General features: G+C 38.2%; 1 protein-coding gene across 3 annotated transcripts in view; it reads right to left on the bottom strand.

The window, feature by feature from the left end:
* Positions 1 to 892: 892 nt before the first annotated feature.
* Positions 893 to 18,888, bottom strand: part of LOC149708721 (metabotropic glycine receptor-like) — a 50,140-nt gene continuing 32,144 nt past the window's right edge. For 2 of the 3 annotated variants that reach the window (XM_089864240.1, XM_089864241.1), the window contains 8 exons: positions 9,658 to 10,047; positions 8,547 to 8,615; positions 8,363 to 8,472; positions 6,659 to 6,894; positions 6,445 to 6,586; positions 6,276 to 6,381; positions 3,654 to 3,842; positions 893 to 3,076 (listed from right to left, as the gene is read on the bottom strand). In XM_089864240.1, the coding sequence (XP_089720366.1) occupies positions 2,672 to 3,076; positions 3,654 to 3,842; positions 6,276 to 6,381; positions 6,445 to 6,586; positions 6,659 to 6,894; positions 8,363 to 8,472; positions 8,547 to 8,615; positions 9,658 to 10,047 (1,647 nt within the window). In that variant the 3' untranslated portion in view covers positions 893 to 2,671. The remainder of the gene's footprint in view (positions 3,077 to 3,653; positions 3,843 to 6,275; positions 6,382 to 6,444; positions 6,587 to 6,658; positions 6,895 to 8,362; positions 8,473 to 8,546; positions 8,616 to 9,657; positions 10,048 to 18,888) is intronic. The other variant, XM_089864242.1, reaches the window with a different exon arrangement.

Raw genomic sequence — 18,888 nt, 5'->3', positions numbered from 1 at the left:
TCTTATAAGCCACATGAGTGCAAGGATTCTCAGTCTATTGGTTTTATAAGCCACATGAGTGCCAGGATTCTCAGTCTACTGGTCTTATAAACCACATGAGTGCCAGGATTCTCAGTCTACTGGTCTTATAAGGCACATGAGTGCCAGGATTCTCAGTCTACTGGTCTTATAAGCCACATGAGTGCCAGGAATCTGCAGCACCCTTCATGGTGCAGTATTTTGACTGGAATCTAGTAAAATACGATATGCCCGTTACGGTTATATTAAAACTAATGAGAGAGGACTAGATAAACCTTTGATCGAATAGGATAGCAAAAGTAAAACAACACTGTTTCAGTACACAATTTTATCGAAGATTTGCTTTTCACTTGTGTGCTGATCGAAGAGAATAATGCGACGCAAAACCACGTGTTTCAAATTAAACCATAGTGCAACGAAGTACCAAATTCATCGAATGCAATTCCTAATTTTGAAAATGTTATTAAATACTTTATAAAATATAAATTATGGCTAATAGATAGCGTAGTTTTTTATTGGTGAAACAATTTTAAGAATCGCTTCGGTAGTTTCAGAAACTACGCCTTGTATACAAACAAATAAAAAAGAAGAGTTTGTACCCCTTTGTGATAAATATATATATTTATAAACATATATTTATATATATGTTATCTATTCTATCAGAAAAACAGCAGGTTATTGGTGAATTTCAACTATGGTTTAATATAAGATGTACATTTTCTCGTCTTCTGTGATGTTACCTCAATTATGAACTGCAGGTTAACTGAACTATAATGCTGAACACATTTCCAATCAATTAGAATACCATCAAAATATATCAATTGCAGTTTCGAGCCATTGTCCTTCACTTTCGAAGTCTTTAAACCTGAAAAGCACAATCAATACCTATTTTTTTACTAGAATTTTAGAAACAAGCTTTATTATTCAGGTTTCTACATATTGCACCGGTATATGTCGCTTAAAATATCTCTTCATGGGTCTTGAACTATTTATTAGTTTATAATTTTTATTTTCACTCTGCAATTTTTTTCGCATGACGAATATATAGCCTTAAAATTTAATTTCCCCATACGCACAGTGTTATCGTAACAGAACTTGATTCAACCAAGGTTTCGCACATTTAGTCCAAATTATTAATATGCCTATTAAACTTATCAGTATAGCATAGAAAACTCCCTTCTAGTCAACTTTTCCAGGACCCAGGATACTCGTTCGTAATGTAACAAATCAATTATTATTACTATTTTTAATTTGGTCTCTCCATGGTTGGCATAATTAATTTCAAGTCAACTTTAAGCACCCTCTTAGGTCAAACAATTTTATACAGTGAACGTACCAACTCACTAACCAGTGTTTATAAAACCAGAATATTGCCCAGAAGATGAACTTAAATGGTACAGCAATTTCCTTCTCAGGAGTTCTGATTGCAAATTGACTTTATATTTCTCTTTCTATCCTCAAATTTAATTAATTATCATACACTCTTTATTATTAAAATTTAACTCTTTTAAATTCTACTATAAAGTATACATTTTGTTCGTTATCATGTTTACTTCTTTGTATTATTAAGACAGTACTTTTTAAAATCTTCACATTTTCGAGCAAATAACGCGTGATCATTACAAAATCAAAACAACATAGATCAGTATAAAAAGCTACATTAATTTCATAAAATTGTTCAGTTGAATTGATTTTTTTTATTAAGATTGATCACGTAAAAAAATTGTGTGCCTATTCAGCAAAGTTTACAAACTTCACTGATATAAAGCTAGTAATATGAATAAATTTCATAAGATGCAGACATATGGGCCTGAGACAAAAGATTTAATATTGTCATAAGAAACCTACTTTTTCATAACTGTGCCACCTATTGACCACGTCTTAGCCTTTAATTAATGATAGATTTACTTCAAATAAATATTCTGTTAAGTCAAGAACAATGATCCAGAATTTATTGGTTTAGCAACAGAGATAAATAATTATTGTATACTAAAGTTATGTAATAACTTTATTCCAAAACGTACTATATGAAAGAGGGTATTTTAAAAAACACCTTCAGCTATTTTCAGATATCTACTCAATATTGTTTTTAAGTAAGACACCTATGTCGTTCTTTTAAGAGTTAGATTCTTTGCATTGAACCACAAAATACTAATTGAGTTAGTTATGATATTTTGCAAATTCCTTCTTGTTAATTAAACATATGTCTATAACTTATGTTAAAAAACTAGAGAAAGATAATCAAATGACAAATTGTAGATCTTAAATAGTAATCGTTAAATAGTCTATTAATTCCAGGGCCAGGAAGAAATATTATACTTGGAATGAATATCATGGTCGCCCTTGGTGGGATTGTTAACTGGTAAATTTTCGATAGTAAATCACTAAACCGTGACGATTATCTTTCATATTAGATATGGGATCGTTCATAATCCAAGTATATAAATATATTCCTGGTGTGGCACATAACGTTTTGACTAAAACCAAAAACAATAAAATAATTTAAACTACATGAAATCCTTTTTCTTAAACACTTTTATACTTTTTGGTGATCTAAAATTAACCTCAATTTTGAAGAGATTACAACAGTATTTTTAGATCGTTTTTACAATCTCGTGTTAGTTTTTTAATTATTTAACGAGAGGATTCTGAGCTATGTCTTCTTTGAGGCTTTTGGCTTGTTGCTTTTAGTGCCACTTGGTGAAGATAGGGGTGTTTGTGCTCGATCAGCGCCTCCTCCGCTGCCATTGAAGGTTCCGGAACTCTCTTCCGTGGCTAAGGGGGCCATTCCCGGAGCGGAATCGTTGGGTGCTAGGGTTACGGGGTTGACACCTTCGACACTCGCAGTTGAGTCTTCGGGAGTTTTGGAGATTTCGGTTATTTCAGAGGGATCAATAGAGGGATAATTGTGCTTATGCTTATGGTGAAAGGGCTGGAGACTGAAGCGCCTGTGCGTTACCTTTCTACCGCCACGACGTTTAGAGATATGCGGATTGTCCTTTCGCATAGTTTTGTTGCGTAGCACTTGCAGTTGCGTATAAACTCGACGTAATTCGGACTACTCGCAAACGTCGATTGCACGCGTATAATTCAAACAAAGAAAAAAAATTTTAGTGTCATTATAATTTTACGAAGAAATTATTCATGAACACTTTGGCCTATTTTAAAATAATAATACATGGCAAACGTAAACTCCCGTTTCAGTAATATTAGTTTTTTTGTGTCATCGTTTTTTTACAAACATTGGGTTTTCATTTATCGAAAACGGGTTAGTGTCTTTCTCTTTGATTTTGCGCCTATGTTCCTTACCAAAATGGATGCTTCAACAGAAAACTATGGTTATCAATTAATTCCTAGTTTCAACCTTGTATTAGGGATGCTTTTAGAAAATTCTTCAACAAATACATATAGAACGCTGGCTCCAATTTCATGTCCCTTATTTATGAATTGTACGGGCTTCTACAAAAAACTGAAGAGTCCTTAAACAGTTCAGGTAGTTTAGCCAGATCTATGTAGGCCTATCTATTCTCGAGCATTTCTGTGGTAGGCTAGATCTGACTTATGTGTAACGTGTGCTTTTACAAGTATGTAATTTTAACCAATTTGGTTGTTATAACAACTGCCTCTTATGTTACCCTTATATCCTCAGGATCCATATCAGCCAAGTTAACATCCGAAAAGTCTAGCTCCCCGTTTGAGACAATAGCCTCGTGCAATTTCATGGCTTCAGGAATATGATCATGGCTTGAGTCCGCAACACCAGTAGTGGAAAAATGACGGTTTCGAGCATCTACTGCCTCTGGAGGTCGGTGATGATACCATAGCTGAAATGAGTATGAGATAAAGTATAATCGTAAGTTCATATGTTGTACACGATTGTCACTGGTTACTGAGATCTTGCCATGAAGTGACGTAGGTGAAACGTCATAGATTCTCTTAAAGTGACGCCTGGTGAGGCGCTGTAAAATGGCTTAATAGAGACTAAATACGAAGATGGATTGGAAAACCGAGTGTAGTCAATTCTCTTGTAGATCTCGAACTAGCTCTCAGTAAGTCTCTAGCATTATGAATCATAGGGAATGTCATACTTATGGAACATGTCTTATCATGAGTTAATAATATGTTAGCTCCCTAAGTTACTCAGGCAATTCATTTTTATACTCCAGCGTTTTCTCCCGCGCCGCCGGCTTCCCAATTATATGCGACGCTCTGCGGCCGCCACGTGAACGAAAATCTTATTTACTCTTCTTTCCGGTTTTTCCCCGGAAGTGCGTGTAGTGGAATCTAGCCAACGATATCGGAGCTATTTAAGCAGCCGAATATTTCGCTCAGTAGCCTCGGTTAAGAAAACCGTTAAGAGGAGATCAGTGGATTGGATTTAGCTCAGTTGTATAATTTTCTGGTTTCTAGTCACAATAACAACTCTTATCTTTAGCATTCTTTATCAATATCGGCAAATTGTATTGAGTGCCTGCATTTATTTGTCTCAGTACTGACACAAACTCCATGATCTAATGTTAAATTGTTAAAACATAAAAATTCACGACTAAAACACTCCCTTGGTGAAAATGCAGCCGACGACTCGAGGTCGAGGAGCCGTACGAGCGGGATTTTTTTTCGACAAGAGAGAGCGCAACATTCGAATTTTTTTCCCGCGCGGGCGAAATGAGAAGAAATCGCTGGATACATTACGCCTATGGAGCCTGTGTAACTTATAGGGAGCTAACATATAATTAACTCGTGGTCTTATATAATTCTGCTATACTACTTAAGACTTGCCTAAGCCATTTGCATCTGACCCTTTTAAGGGGTTTAAAGCGTTTCTAGAGATGTGAAATTACCGTAATTTTTAAAAATGGTGATTTAAATGGAGGGTGAAAAGGAAAATCAAGTACTTTTTATCGATTCTTTTACTAATGAAGTACTAATGAATTTTTTACTCTGCATAGTGAAACATCCAGGAAATATCTCCGAATGTTTTTAAAATTCAAATTAGCTTGAGATTTTATGGATAATTTAAGCACCTCCGACCAATCGCATAACGCCCTGCCTTCCTTTTAACAAAATTTGCGTTGCACGCTCAATTTTTACATCGCGGTAAATTACCATACGGTAAGATATAAATCGGTAATTTACGCGGTGTTTGGTAAATTACCGACTCACATTTCTAAGGCTTATAGAGGGTGAAAGTTTATTTTAGTCACTAGACGCAAGCAATAGCAAATACAGGTGACTAATTTTTTTTTATAAAGTAGGGTTTTTCCCTTCCAACAGCGTAAGTGAGGATGTAAGGCAAGCATATGTGTTCCGAAACCTCTCGTGTTAAAAGCGTCGCGCAATTATATAAACGATGCTAGAAATGAGAGTCATCGAGGACACTCAAACTTTATGTGCTCTTTCGGACGTTTTCTTTTGAGGACAGTGAAGTGTTACATAGCATTTTTATTTTTAGAAGCCGAGATCTGACTCGGATCGCATTTTCATTTCATTCGTGTACTTTAAATAGGGATTTGATGGAATGAGTTTAAAGCCAACACGCGATTCTAGAATTTAAGTTATGTGAAATAAAAGTGGAAAGCAAAAGAACTGCCTATTCTCAGGTGTTCAGGCTTTTGTTAGGGCGCAGCCAGTATTCATATAGGTTAGTATTAGTGCTTGTTCTGCTTCATTGATCTCTTCTAGCCTAGACCTAATAGAAAATCATTTTTTCTAACCTCTTTTCTTAAATTAATTTCTGCTCGGAGCGTAACGAGATGAAATTTGAAACGAAGTGTTTGACTTTTGGAATTTTAATGTCATAACTTATTTTCAAAATGATTCAATTTCGTAGAGCTTGCAAAAGGAGATCATAGCAATGATTTTGATAAGTTTTGGTTGATATCGCTCAATTACTTCATCATACAAAAGAAACCACACCTATGTTATAGCCGAGACTGGATTGTCATATTTCAATTATTGTATGTAATAAACCTAAGGAATTTGTTAACCACTGATTTTTGTGGTCTCTTCCTGAACAAAACCGAAGTCGGAACAAAAAATAAATTGTTACCTTAGATAAGTCACGAGTAAGTCTTTTACTAACATATTTAAAACTAATCATATAATTTAGTCGCTTTAGTCATTTTCATGTTTGAAACTCCTAATATTCAGTGGTGCAAGTAGAAAATTACAATACTGAACTCGAAAGAATTTACCCGTCTTATATTATACTACTTAGTTTATTAAGGTTTTTAGGTGGAAATGCAACATGTACTCACTTTTGGTGTAAAAATAAGGAAGAGATTCATGGAGACTGTCATTTGACATCTTAGGAAGTATATGAAGAATATGTAATCAGGATCCATTTGAAGCCAAACTACATGCCTGAAAAAACGACGAATTATTTTGATAACCGTGTTACAAATAATTGTGTACTTTCCCACAAACCTGATGGAATATAGTACCAATGAAAATAGAAATTCGATGTAAACAGCCGAGCACAAAGCACATTTTTCGTGATAGCAGTCACGTTTGGAGTTTCTAATGCAGTAGGTCAAATATATACCAAGGCAAAGAAATATTATCTCACCTGTGTATAAAATTAGTTTGAAAGGATCCTTGAAAAAATACACTACAAATAAAGAATAGTTTTGGTTCCTACCAGTTTCAGTGATATAATCCCACCACAGGGCTTTGCAGACAGTATATCGAAGGCCATCCTTGGTAATGCCATGGTCAACGATTCCTCTACCATCTTCAAAATTTTCGGTCATTACCGCTGTCCACGCTGCCATATAACCAGCCACAACCAAGATAATTGCCGTCAGGTATTTCATGAGGTCTTTGTCTCTGACGCAGACTCTGTGTGCTTTTCGAGTCTGAAACTCTGCAAGAATTCTGAGAGGCAGTACAAGTCATTATTTTAACAGTTATTTTTACCGGAGGGTTTTTCACTTATTCAAATTTTTAATTTGAGAAATTAGCGAATCATGAAATTTATATTCGACCCTTAAATTTACAATAATCTTTAACAAAGCTGACTTAAAGATTTCGCATAATAGTACTGAATTTATTATTGTCGAACGGATACATGTTCTTCCGTTTTACGAGGCTGCCATAGACTCAAAAGGAATTGTACGTTCTTTAAGTCGCAAAATCACTTCGTAAAGAGAAGGAAATATCGAAAACGAAGTGATTTTCAATCGATTCTTCTACGAATTAAATATATATATATATGTATATATATACCAGCATTCCCCATCCCCCCACGCCAGCCCAACAAACGGGTCTCTAAAGAGAATCTTTCGCTTTCCAAGTTTCCAATAAATCCGTTTGGATACAACCATCCATCAAATTCACCCTTTAGGGTTGCCGCAAAATAGCAGGGTGAATTCTTTGACGATGCCAAACATATTTCTACCCCAATACTTCCAAGAGCCGGAAGAGCATCTTTTCTTAACAAGGGTCTCGACAAACTAATTTTACGTCCGTCCGATGTCAAAAAAATGCTGTTAACTCATACCAGAAGAGAAAAGGGAGACATTAGAGCCTGCTATGGTAACAAGAGTCCAACCAACCTCAAGAAAACCGCGAAAACGTTGCGCAAGTACACAGCTTTTAACCAATTAACTGCAAATACAGTTCTTTATTTCTTTAAGTTCTCCGCGGTATCAGGCTGCCTAATTGTCTGCTAGATTTTCATTCTCCAAAGGCTTAGGGCCGTCGATGTTTTGATCTTGTGTAATTATAACCTCAAGTATGTATTTTATTGAAAATAATTTTTATTTTATAATATTAATTCAGAATAATTAGTTTTCATCTACTTATTACCTTCAAATTATCTGATTTTGGTATGTTCTCAATTCCCGTGCATCTAAATTAATTGCAGCTTGATTTCGTATATCAACATGAAATTCGGCCATTTTTATCTCCTTCAATCAATGTAAAGTTGTAAACAAAACTACTTTTTATACGTCAACCGAGACGTCACCTTCTTATCTGACGTCACAGCTACGACAGAAGTTAGATGGCCAATCAGTGAAGGGTACTTGATTTGAGGTTGGTAAGACTGTTGTTACGAGTGTAAAGCATTATGGAGATATAAAGTGTGTTCCTTCTCTCTTATTCCCTTCTGCTCATACTATAGAACTAATGTATATCCTTTCGCAGTTCTTTCACATTACGATTTCTAATTTGGATCCTGCCTTAATCGGTTTCGATCCTTGCTTGTTTTTCGTGTATTTCGGCCACAAACACACACACACAGACAAAACACCATCGCAATGCTATGTGTGATTACATAACCACACCTAGCAGAAACTGTAAGTGGATGTAGAATTTAATCTGAAGGATTTGAATGAGTTACCTGTAAATTTTGAGAATGATGGCTCCGTAACAAACAGCAAAGCCCAACTCTCTAAACCAAGGTTCAAGAAGACAAGTGATCATACCCGGTTCAAAATAACGAATAATAACCTGGTGAATAAAAACATTACATTACGAAATTGGCATTGACATCATGGAAATTATTGACAGTCTTACACACTTACAGTTTGATAAATTAAAAGTGATCCGATTAGCACAGTTTCAAGCATTATCCACATAGCATTAGCCACTGCCTGCAGTATAAAAATTTAGAGAAAAAGTATTAGAAAAACTAGAAGTGCTCAATTATGAGCTATTAATTCCGTGCATTGAGAAGATCACGCCTCAATTATGTCAAAACTAATATTAAAACAATTTGAAATTTTAGGCTACAAAGTTAATCTCTATTAAAAAAAGTATATATATTAAAACAAAGGGTCTCGAGGAAGCCGTCGCACTTCAAGCCGCAATACAATCACTAGAACTACACCGAGGTTTATTTACTGTGCCTGCGATTTCTAGAATTTTTGGGCGTACTGATGACGAAAGTTTTAATATTACCAAAATTTAAAATTGTAACACAAGCCTCTGAGTTTTGGCAATAAAAAAACCCCTTTAAATTTAAAAAATCCAAGTTCTCTGGGATTTAGTATGATTTTCAGAAATTTTGCATCATAAACAAGAGGGTAAAATATGGTCTTCTGATATACCAAGAAAATGGGGACGAAAATAGTAACTAATTTTTACTAAGAAAGAGTCAGCCCAATGCAACTTTACTACAATGAAATAGAACAATATATCACACTTCTGTGTTTATCATGATACAAAAATTTTAAAAAATGTTATAAGGGATATTCAAAAGTGTGATGAAATGGTGATATAGCAGAGCTTTTCGTCAATCTATTTACATATTGTTAAATAACTCTCTTAGCGTTGCCTACTTTAATCAAGGCCTGTGCGCGGCGCCGATTTTTATTTTTCGTTTGGCAGTTTTAGTTGCCAAATTCTCTCACCTGAGGCGCTATTAGCTGGACTTAAATAATTTGAAATGCTCATTTTCTCGCGCTTGGAATTTGAAATGTTCATTTTCTCGAGCTTGGAATTTTAAATACTTATTTTCGCGCGCTTGGAATTTTAAATACTCATTTTTGCGCGCGTTTCGGTCCAGCTATCAATGCCATATCGCGGTAAAATAGGGAGAAAATAAGAAGTCACGTTTCTTAAAAGTCGCCTCCTTCGAAACTACCGCGCACTGGCCTTGATTAACGTAGGCAACGCTCATAGATATTAACATACCTTGGATTTTCTTAAACGAAATATTACAATAATTAGAACTACGTTGAGTGTCGTAGCAAAACTTTGTAAACCAAGGATAATGCTCTTGAGGAGTAGATTGGTTTCACTTTGGCAGGGGGAATCATCCACACAGGAACCGCAGCCTTTTTTGCACGGTAGACACCGAAAGTCTACCGGATAGTACGGTATAACACTTCTGGCTGAGGGTTTTGTTGTGGTATCACCTTCAAGAATTCTTCTAAGAAAAGCCGCTTCGGCTTCGGCTCCTCTGAAGTACGTCACTTTGCTGGTCGTTTGGTTTTCAGGAGTAGGGAAATAGAAGCCTGGGCGGCAAATACACTTGTAATTACCTCTCCTGAAGCCCGTCCTTAAATTTCTTATTGGAACACACTGAAAATAAAGAAATCTTATTTGAGACTGAAGATATTCTATAATATTTATTAGTTTAACGGAAATGTTCATTGAAAAAGTATTTATTACAGGAGATATGAACAAATACCAATATCCTAAATATTTAAAAAAACTAGGAGTTTTTACTCCTGCACCTTAATGCTGCAAAAGTACTGCTTCGACTAAATTTGGCGATATTTATGCAACACATCATAACCAAATTTCTCTCATGATTTCAAGTTCTTCAGAAAAAAATGGAATAATAAATTGTTGAGGAAAATTTCAACTTCAACGACGAATTTTCAGTGAAAAATGGGCGCACCCTGCTATGGAGTACGAGCTGTACTTTCGGCGATTTCAAATAACGACCAATTGACTACATAAGACATGTTCTTAACGAAACTGAACATTAAAAGCATCAAATATTTGAGAATAGTAAAGGGTCATAATAGCATCGAAAGGATTCATTCAAACAGGCCGATATTTCGTTATCATTGGCACTCATAACAAATTCCTCTGGCTTGAAAATATCAAGTAGACCTTGGAGATTTTAAAATTGTAAGGATTTGAAGATAAAATAAGATAATGAAAGCATAAAGCTTAATGTTGGAGCAATGCCTCACCTAGCCTTAATGGATGCGCCCTTTCAAAAAACCTGCGTAATGCAATCTGTTATAAAATTCTTTGGGCGAGAATGAAAAATTGTGAAAGTTGTTAGTTTTGACATTTCTTGTATAAGGTTGCAATGGACAACCTTGAAAGGTATAAAATTGGAAAGAGGAATGCAAAACTACTATAACACACTTTATTTCAGGGCGCTAGCTTGCATAGTGTTCGACATATCATAAAATATATGTGAAAACTGCAACGCGCAAAACCTTTTTAATAGAGTGTACAGTCGCGATCAAAAGTTTCCGGCCGTTTTCATTCGGTCGCCATTTTTCTTCTATAATAGCTAGAGCGACGAGTAAGACGTTTTTGGAAAGGCTGAACCCTTGAAAATGTTGGAGAAAGCGACTCCTATCTACTCGGAACATATTAACTCTGTAATTTAATTAAGGCGATATGTTTTTTAACCGGTTAATATCTTAATACTGTTTATTTAGTAACTGCTATAAATAGCAATGTAATGTTATCATTTAATCACTTCAGTCTTACTCTCTCACTTGTTTAATAAACAGTTCGTTAAGTTTATTTGGTCTCTCTCTTCCTTATGGATTATCTCTTTAATATAAGTTAGGCTATGAAAATCTATCAGGTTATGGGCTCAGCCACGGATAAATACTTATATTAAGGACAGTCGGGTACCAGTTAGTATAGTAGTATAACTAGACTTAGTCTTCGGTCAACACGTACAAGATGGCTTCAAGCGACTTTAAATCTCTTGTCACGAAGTTGATCAATACTAACTATCAACTATGGCAATTCAAAATGAAGATGGTACTGACCAGAGACAATCTATGGGAAGTCGTAGAGAAACCGAAGCCTACGTCGGAACCTCCTGCTGACTGGGATAAGAGAGACAAGCAAGCCCAAGCTGCTATAGCACTGTCTGTGGAAGACGATCAACTAATTCATATCGTTCACGAGAAGACTGCCCGTTCCATGTGGAAAACACTTCAGAAGTTACATGAGCAAGCGAACATCACTAGCAAATTATTCCTGCTACGGAAGATGCATCAAATGCGCTTCAAGGACGATGACCAAAGTATGCAAGACCATATAGGGTCCATGTTGGAGATCGTCGAGAAGTTACGAGGAATCGGAGAAAATTTGCCTGATACACACGTCGCTGCCATGCTACTCTGCAGTCTACCGGAATCTTACAATGTCTTGGTCACAGCCCTCGAAGTGAGACCGGAAGCAGATCTGACACTAGACTTTGTGAAAGCGAAATTACTGGACGAATTCAATCGACGTCAAGAGACAAGAGCAGCTTCCTCTAGGAATGACACAGCGTTGCAGACTTCAAGTCAAAGCAAAGGTCGAAGATTCAATAATCAACGGCGTCGTCCAAGCAGAGGAGTCTGTTATCATTGTAACAAACCAGGGCACTATATGAAGGACTGCCGAAGCTACAAAGATAAGCTGGATCGAGAACATGCTGCATCCCGAAGTGAGCGAAGTAAAGCAGCGGTAGAAAAGAGAACGAGCGGGGAGTATACAGCCTTCAAGGCTTCGAATGGCTCACAAGCGAACTCATGGTATGTGGATTCAGGGGCCACCAGTCACATGTCCAGCGATCGGAAGAATTTCAAATTCATAACGCCGAAATCAGAGAAGATTCATCTCGCCGACGACTCAATCATAATGGCGGAAGGGATTGGCGATGGCATGATTGACTGCCTCGCTCCAAACGGAGAAGTACAAAGTATAGCTGTGAAGAACATCCTTTATGTTCCAAAACTAGGAGGCAGCTTACTTTCTGTACACCGTTTGACGCAGACAGGACACACTGTCATTTTTGAAGGCGACGAATGCAGAATCATGGAAGGTCAAAACGTTGCAGCTTTCGCCAAGATGGATGGATTCTTTTATCGACTTCAAACCAAGCAAATAGCAAAAGTTGCCAGCAACTCGCATACAGCCGATTGCATTCACCTCTGGCATAGACGGCTAGGGCATCGGGACATAGATGCCGTGAAGTCTCTTTCATCGAAGAATCTTGCCGATGGTATCAAGCTATCCGAATGTCAACGGAAGCTTATTTGCGAATGTTGCCTAAAGGGAAAGATGACAGCTAAACCATTCCCAACATCTACATCGAAGACCAAGGAGCCAATGGAACTAATCCATACGGACGTATGCGGGCCGATGCCGACAGTGACACCTGGCGGTAATCGATACATACTAACATTCATCGATGACTACTCAAGATTTACACAGCTCTATCTGATGAAGACCAAGAACTCCGTTCTAACTGCATTCAAGGATTTCATTGCATCCGTAAGGACCAAATTCGGAAGATACCCGAAAGCTCTTCGATCAGACAATGGTGGAGAATATATCAGCCATGAAATTGAAGATTATCTCAAGGAACTTGGCATCGAACACCAGTTGACCGTACCGTATAATCCACAACAGAACGGAGTTGCGGAACGCAAGAATCGATCTTTGACGGAAATGGCCAAATGCATGCTGTTAGACGCACAACTCGAGAACCGTTACTGGGGTGAAGCTGTCATGACCGCCGCCTATCTTCAAAATCGTCTGCCAACAAGAGCCATTGACGTAACACCTTATGAGCTTTGGAGTGGTTCAAAGCCACGTATTGGACACATCCGTGTATTCGGAAGTAAAGCCTATTCGTACATTCCCAAGGAGAAACGAGTAAAATTCGGAGACAAAGCTTTTAAAGGAGTCCTGGTCGGATATGGCTTAGCAACGAAAGGCTATCGTATTCTCAATCCTGAGACTGCCAAAGTTCACTTCAGCCGTTCTGTCACTTTCGACGAAGGAACAGGAGACAACACCTTTGAAGAAAGCATCATATCAGAGCCAGAAGGGGAAAAGGAGACTAATTCAGCTGACTCCTTGATCACGTCACATCCGAAAAAGGAACAATCAGAATCATCATCTGATGGAGAACAAGAATCTGAAGAAAGACCATCAGTTCCTATTCTTCCAAGACGATCGGAAAGGGATAATAAGGGCATTCCACCAAAGAGATTGACGTACAAGGCAACGGTTCAATATCCTCGCGAACCAAGCTCATGGGAGGAACTCGCCGACTTAAATCCGAGAGAAAGGAAGAACTGGACAGATGCTGCTATAGAAGAAATATCATCTTTGCATGAAAAAGGCACCTGGGAGTTAACAGACCTACCACCAAATCGAAAGGCCATTGGTTGTCGTTGGGTTTTCAAAGCCAAACATGATCAAAATGGATCACTCAGCAAATATAAAGCCCGATTAGTCGCCAAAGGCTATTCTCAGAAGTTTGGCGAAGATTTTGACGAGACGTTTGCACCTGTCGTGAAGTACGAGACCGTACGACTTCTACTCAGTATCGCCGCAGCCAAGAACTTACCGGTCAAACACTATGACGTCAAAACCGCATTCCTGCATGGAGACATAGTCCAGGACCTGTATATGGAACAGCCTCCGGGTTTCATCCAACCTGGAAATGAAGAGAAGGTCTGCAGACTCAAGCGCAGCTTATACGGATTGAAGCAATCTGCAAGGGCCTGGAACGCCAAAGCCAATCAAATTCTACTTGATGAAGGATTCAATCGTAGCAAAGCCGATCCAGGACTTTACTCGAAATTGGAACAAGACGGTACCTGGACGTATATCCTACTATACGTAGATGATCTGTTGGTGTTGAACGAGAATGAAGCCACCATCAACAATCTGTACGAGAAACTAAATAAGCACTTTGAGCTAAAGGACCTAGGAAACGCCTCGTATTACCTCGGTATCCAGATTGAGCGAGGAATTGACGGAAGTTTTACAATCCATCAAGGAACTAAAATAGCGTTCATGCTCGAAGACTTCGGCATGCAAGATGCGAAGATATCCAAAACTCCTATGGATCCCTCTTATCCAAAATTGTCTGGAGACGAAGATATTCTACCTAACAACAACCAATATCGAGAAGCAATTGGAATACTTCTACACATCGCTACCGTTTCACGACCAGACATTGCAGTTAGCATCAGCTACCTATGCCGAAGAGTCTCAAAGCCGAGAGAAAGAGATTGGACGGCCGTCAGACGAGTAATGCGTTATCTCAAAGGAACACAAGAGGTCCGCCTTCATTTCCCAGCTTTGAAGGAAACACCAGAACTTGTCGGCTATGTCGATGCAGATTGGGCCGGTGATCATCAAGACCGGAAATCAACGAGCGGATACCTATTCCAATTCGGACAGGGAACGATCGCATGGTTAAGTCGGAAACAATCAACTGTCGCGCTCTCATCGACAGAAGCCGAATACGTCGCAGCAGCTCATGCCGCCCAAAAAGTCATTTGGCTACGACAGCTTCTCGAAGATGTTGGATTCCCGGCTACCACGCCAACCTACCTATTTGAGGACAATCAAGGATGCATCAAGATGAGTCTTTCCGAACGGATCAGCGCTAGGACGAAACACATTGACGTACGATACCACTTCCTCAAGGATATGAGAGAAAACCACATCATCGATATCACCTATTGTCCAACCGAGTAAATGACCGCTGACATGTTAACCAAGCCTTTAACCAAAGAAAAACTAAAGCACTTGATGTCCAAAGCCGGATTATCCGATACTCGTCGAGAAGGGGTGTTGGAGAAAGCGACTCCTATCTACTCGGAACATATTAACTCTGTAATTTAATTAAGGCGATATGTTTTTTAACCGGTTAATATCTTAATACTGTTTATTTAGTAACTGCTATAAATAGCAATGTAATGTTATCATTTAATCACTTCAGTCTTACTCTCTCACTTGTTTAATAAACAGTTCGTTAAGTTTTTTTGGTCTCTCTCTTCCTTATGGATTATCTCTTTAATATAAGTTAGGCTATGAAAATCTATCAGAAAACCCGATGCCATCGAAATTAATAGAAAATCTTGAAAGGAGCACGAGCAACACACGAATGTGTAAATTATCGCAAAATGACGTCACGAAATATTTCTTCGAATTTGTTGTGGTTGGTCTCATTTTATGCATAACGTTACCCAGAAACCGAATCTGTTTTCAAAATTAAAATCGGATTTGAACTTCAAAGGTTATTAAGGAAATAGTGATGCAAAAAAACACTTTTTCAATAATTATAATTTAATTAGAGTCAACCCGACTATGCTTAAGCTATAGCTGGGAAAAACAAGTTGGGCCACACCGTATTAAAATCTAGCTTCACCCTAGAACGTAAACTTATACAATTGTAATGGAAATGTTCACTAGTTGTCTAAATCGCGGATATTTGTTTAGACATGTGAAGGTGGAAGGGTAGACTAATGGGAGACGTCTGGAAACTTGAATTTCGTTTTGGTGGCGCTTATTCACGTTTTCGACATTAAAGTCTCAAAGAGTCATGTTGGTAGGTGATTCGCAAATTTGAGAATCATCCACGCTTTGGATGACTGAAGGAGAATTGAGTGCTTACCGATTCATGATCGACAGTGTTTCATAATGGCCGGACAGAATCTGAATGATTTTGTTTGGGTGACTACTGTTCAATAACAGTGATAGAACTGGACAGGGCGAATGTTTATAGAATGGTGTAATTGACGAAGGACGTTTAATGTCGGGGTTGGGCAGGGAATGTGGAGTTGTGGCTGATATTGATCCTCAGCATGACAAAATATGCACACGGCAACGTTGAAACCTCATTGCCAGCTTTTTCCCCAGGGAAAAACTACGTGTGTGACACGTGATATTATTTAAGCAGACAGTGTCTGTTGCATTTGGACAACCGCCATTTGTTTTTGGAGCGCCTAGAATGTTGTTGCGCTAAGATAGGGCAAAATTTGTATACCCGCGCGTTCAAGTTTACTTGCCATATCAACAAGAAAAGTCGAAAGCACTCACTCACTGTGTTTGTAACGCGTAAGAGAATTTAGAAATAAGAGAGAAGCAACGGTTTTAGGTTTTTACCGGCTTTACGTGTTTTTCTCTTCACATTGAGTTCCGATTTTAATTTTTTTGCCTTAGACAATATAAGGAAGGAATAGCAGATAGACCAATTTTTTAAAGGTTTACTGTTAATTTCAACCTCTCACGGCTTATACAACTCTGCTGCTGGAAAACGACTCTTATACTACTTAAGAAACTGTGTTTCACGTTTTTACCAGTGGGCAGCTGTCCGAATAGAGCAGGGCGGCTGAGCCGCTCCCAAACAAATTACCTTGAAAGATAATAGGCCTATTTCATGTTTTTATAGTTTGACTTTTCAGAAACAGTACGAATCTGTTTGAAAGAGTATAGTGTTGAATCGCCTCTAGATGGGGTAGATTTCCCTTTTCGAAGCCCGATTTTTCCTCGTTAATCTTCACTATTTGCTTACTAAATTTTCAATTGTTAGGCAACAACTAGTCTGTTGTCAAAGCTACTTGAATTAAGGATATAGATTAATTTCAAAAGAAGGTTCGCATGCGGTTGCAGAGTTGTAGGATTGAGTTTCCGCTGGTGTAGTATTCCGCTTTCAAAACGGATCCCTTCTTACAAGTCAGTGGCGGCTCCTTTTGACCCGCCTTTCTATGTTTATCAGTAGGGTGTTTTCGTGGTTCAATGATTAGAAGAAACGGTGATAATACCGTTGGCCGAATCGAACTCAATTCGGTTTTGGCAGAATTTAATGTGGCCGCTATATATTTATAATGTGTAAAATCATTTTGGTGGAATCTGTTTTAATTAATTAATTCCGGTTCTGTGGGCATGCTTTATTTATATATAGACCGAAAAAATAACACAGTTGGAAAATAATGATAATGTTTATTCAATTTTTGTTTTGTTTTCTACTTCAAAGATAATCATTCGGCACATTTTAAAGGAATCAGTTTTAATAATTAACTAATACTACAATTTACACTTAATAATGCGACCAGTAACCGCCATTATCGAACACTTCTCTTACTCGACTGGGCATTGACTCATTGTAGGATTGAAATAATTCCTCCTTCAGCTTTAGATCTCGCCAAGCATTTTGCACAGCCTCCAACAACTCTTGGACATTTCTCACGTTTCTGTGATCAATAACACGAACCATTTCCGCCCAAAGATTCTCAATTGGATTCATGTCGCATCCCTTAGCAGGCCAATTCATGACCTTCAAATAAAATAAACCATTAACTACAAAGTCTCAATGTCCATTTGATTTAAATACTTATACAAAAGTAAACAACATAACTTACTCTAAATCCATGGATTTCCCTAAGCCTTTCCAATGCTTGGGTTGCGATTCTTGCCGTGTGAATCGGGGCTCTGTCGTGCATAAAGTCGAAGTCCCCGTTCGGAAACCTTTCCAGGATGCTTGGAAGGCCATCGTTCTCCAATAGCTCGACGTATCGTTGCGCGGTATTTCTCCCTTGGATGTGAACAAGACATCCGGAGTTAGCTGCCGATAGCCAGCCCCAACAGTTTACGGCAAACCGACCGCTTCTTTGAACCTTGGTTACGTATGGTTCGTCGAAGCGAGTACCGATTGGTCTTCTAACCCAGATCTTAAATATAAAATATTGACGAATGCTTAAACTATTATTCTAATTACTCGTTAAAAACACTCATTACCTGGCCATTGTGCCCGACAACGAAGCTTTTTTCGTCCGTGAATATCACTCGCGCCCACTGCTCGGGCGTCCAGTTTAAATGGTCTCGTGCAAATTCTAGTCTCCCTCGTCGGTTTTCTGCGCTTAACTTCTCTTTCTTGCAGGCAATGCGTCCGTGAAGGTCATGCCTGATCAACTCCCTTCTCACAGTTGGTAAGGACGCTTGGAGTTCTAGTTCCGTTCGCAGGCCTCTGGCGGTCAGAAATGGTTGCGCTCTACTGGTTCTAACTAGACGACGAGAATCTCTGGCAGACAAAACCTTAGGTCTTCCGGCTCGTTCCAAGTCCGCCCCACCATTAAACTCATTGTTGCGGAATCTATCTACCCACGTAGCTACTGCAGCGCGAGAAACGTTCAACTGCCTTGCAATTAATCTATTTGAAAATCCTTGTTGATGCACCTCTACTATCTGACGCCTAACTTCAATTCGATCGCCCATTTTTCGCGTTAGAATTCCAAGATTGAACTGTGATCTATCATGGGTTTCATTCGCTTTTATACTTTAATTTTCTTACTAATTTTTATCGCTTACTTTTTAGGTAAAAAATTAGCTGTATTTATTCCGTTGCCAATAGGTCAGGAATAAAAA

This window comes from Phalangium opilio, unplaced genomic scaffold (genome assembly GCF_054372755.1).
Source record: "Phalangium opilio isolate 3A_F unplaced genomic scaffold, DU_Popi_V2 ptg000013l_1, whole genome shotgun sequence".
Taxonomy (NCBI): domain Eukaryota; kingdom Metazoa; phylum Arthropoda; class Arachnida; order Opiliones; family Phalangiidae; genus Phalangium; species Phalangium opilio.
The sequence above is the reverse complement of the archived record's forward strand: the minus strand, read 5'-3'. Positions and strand labels throughout refer to the sequence as shown.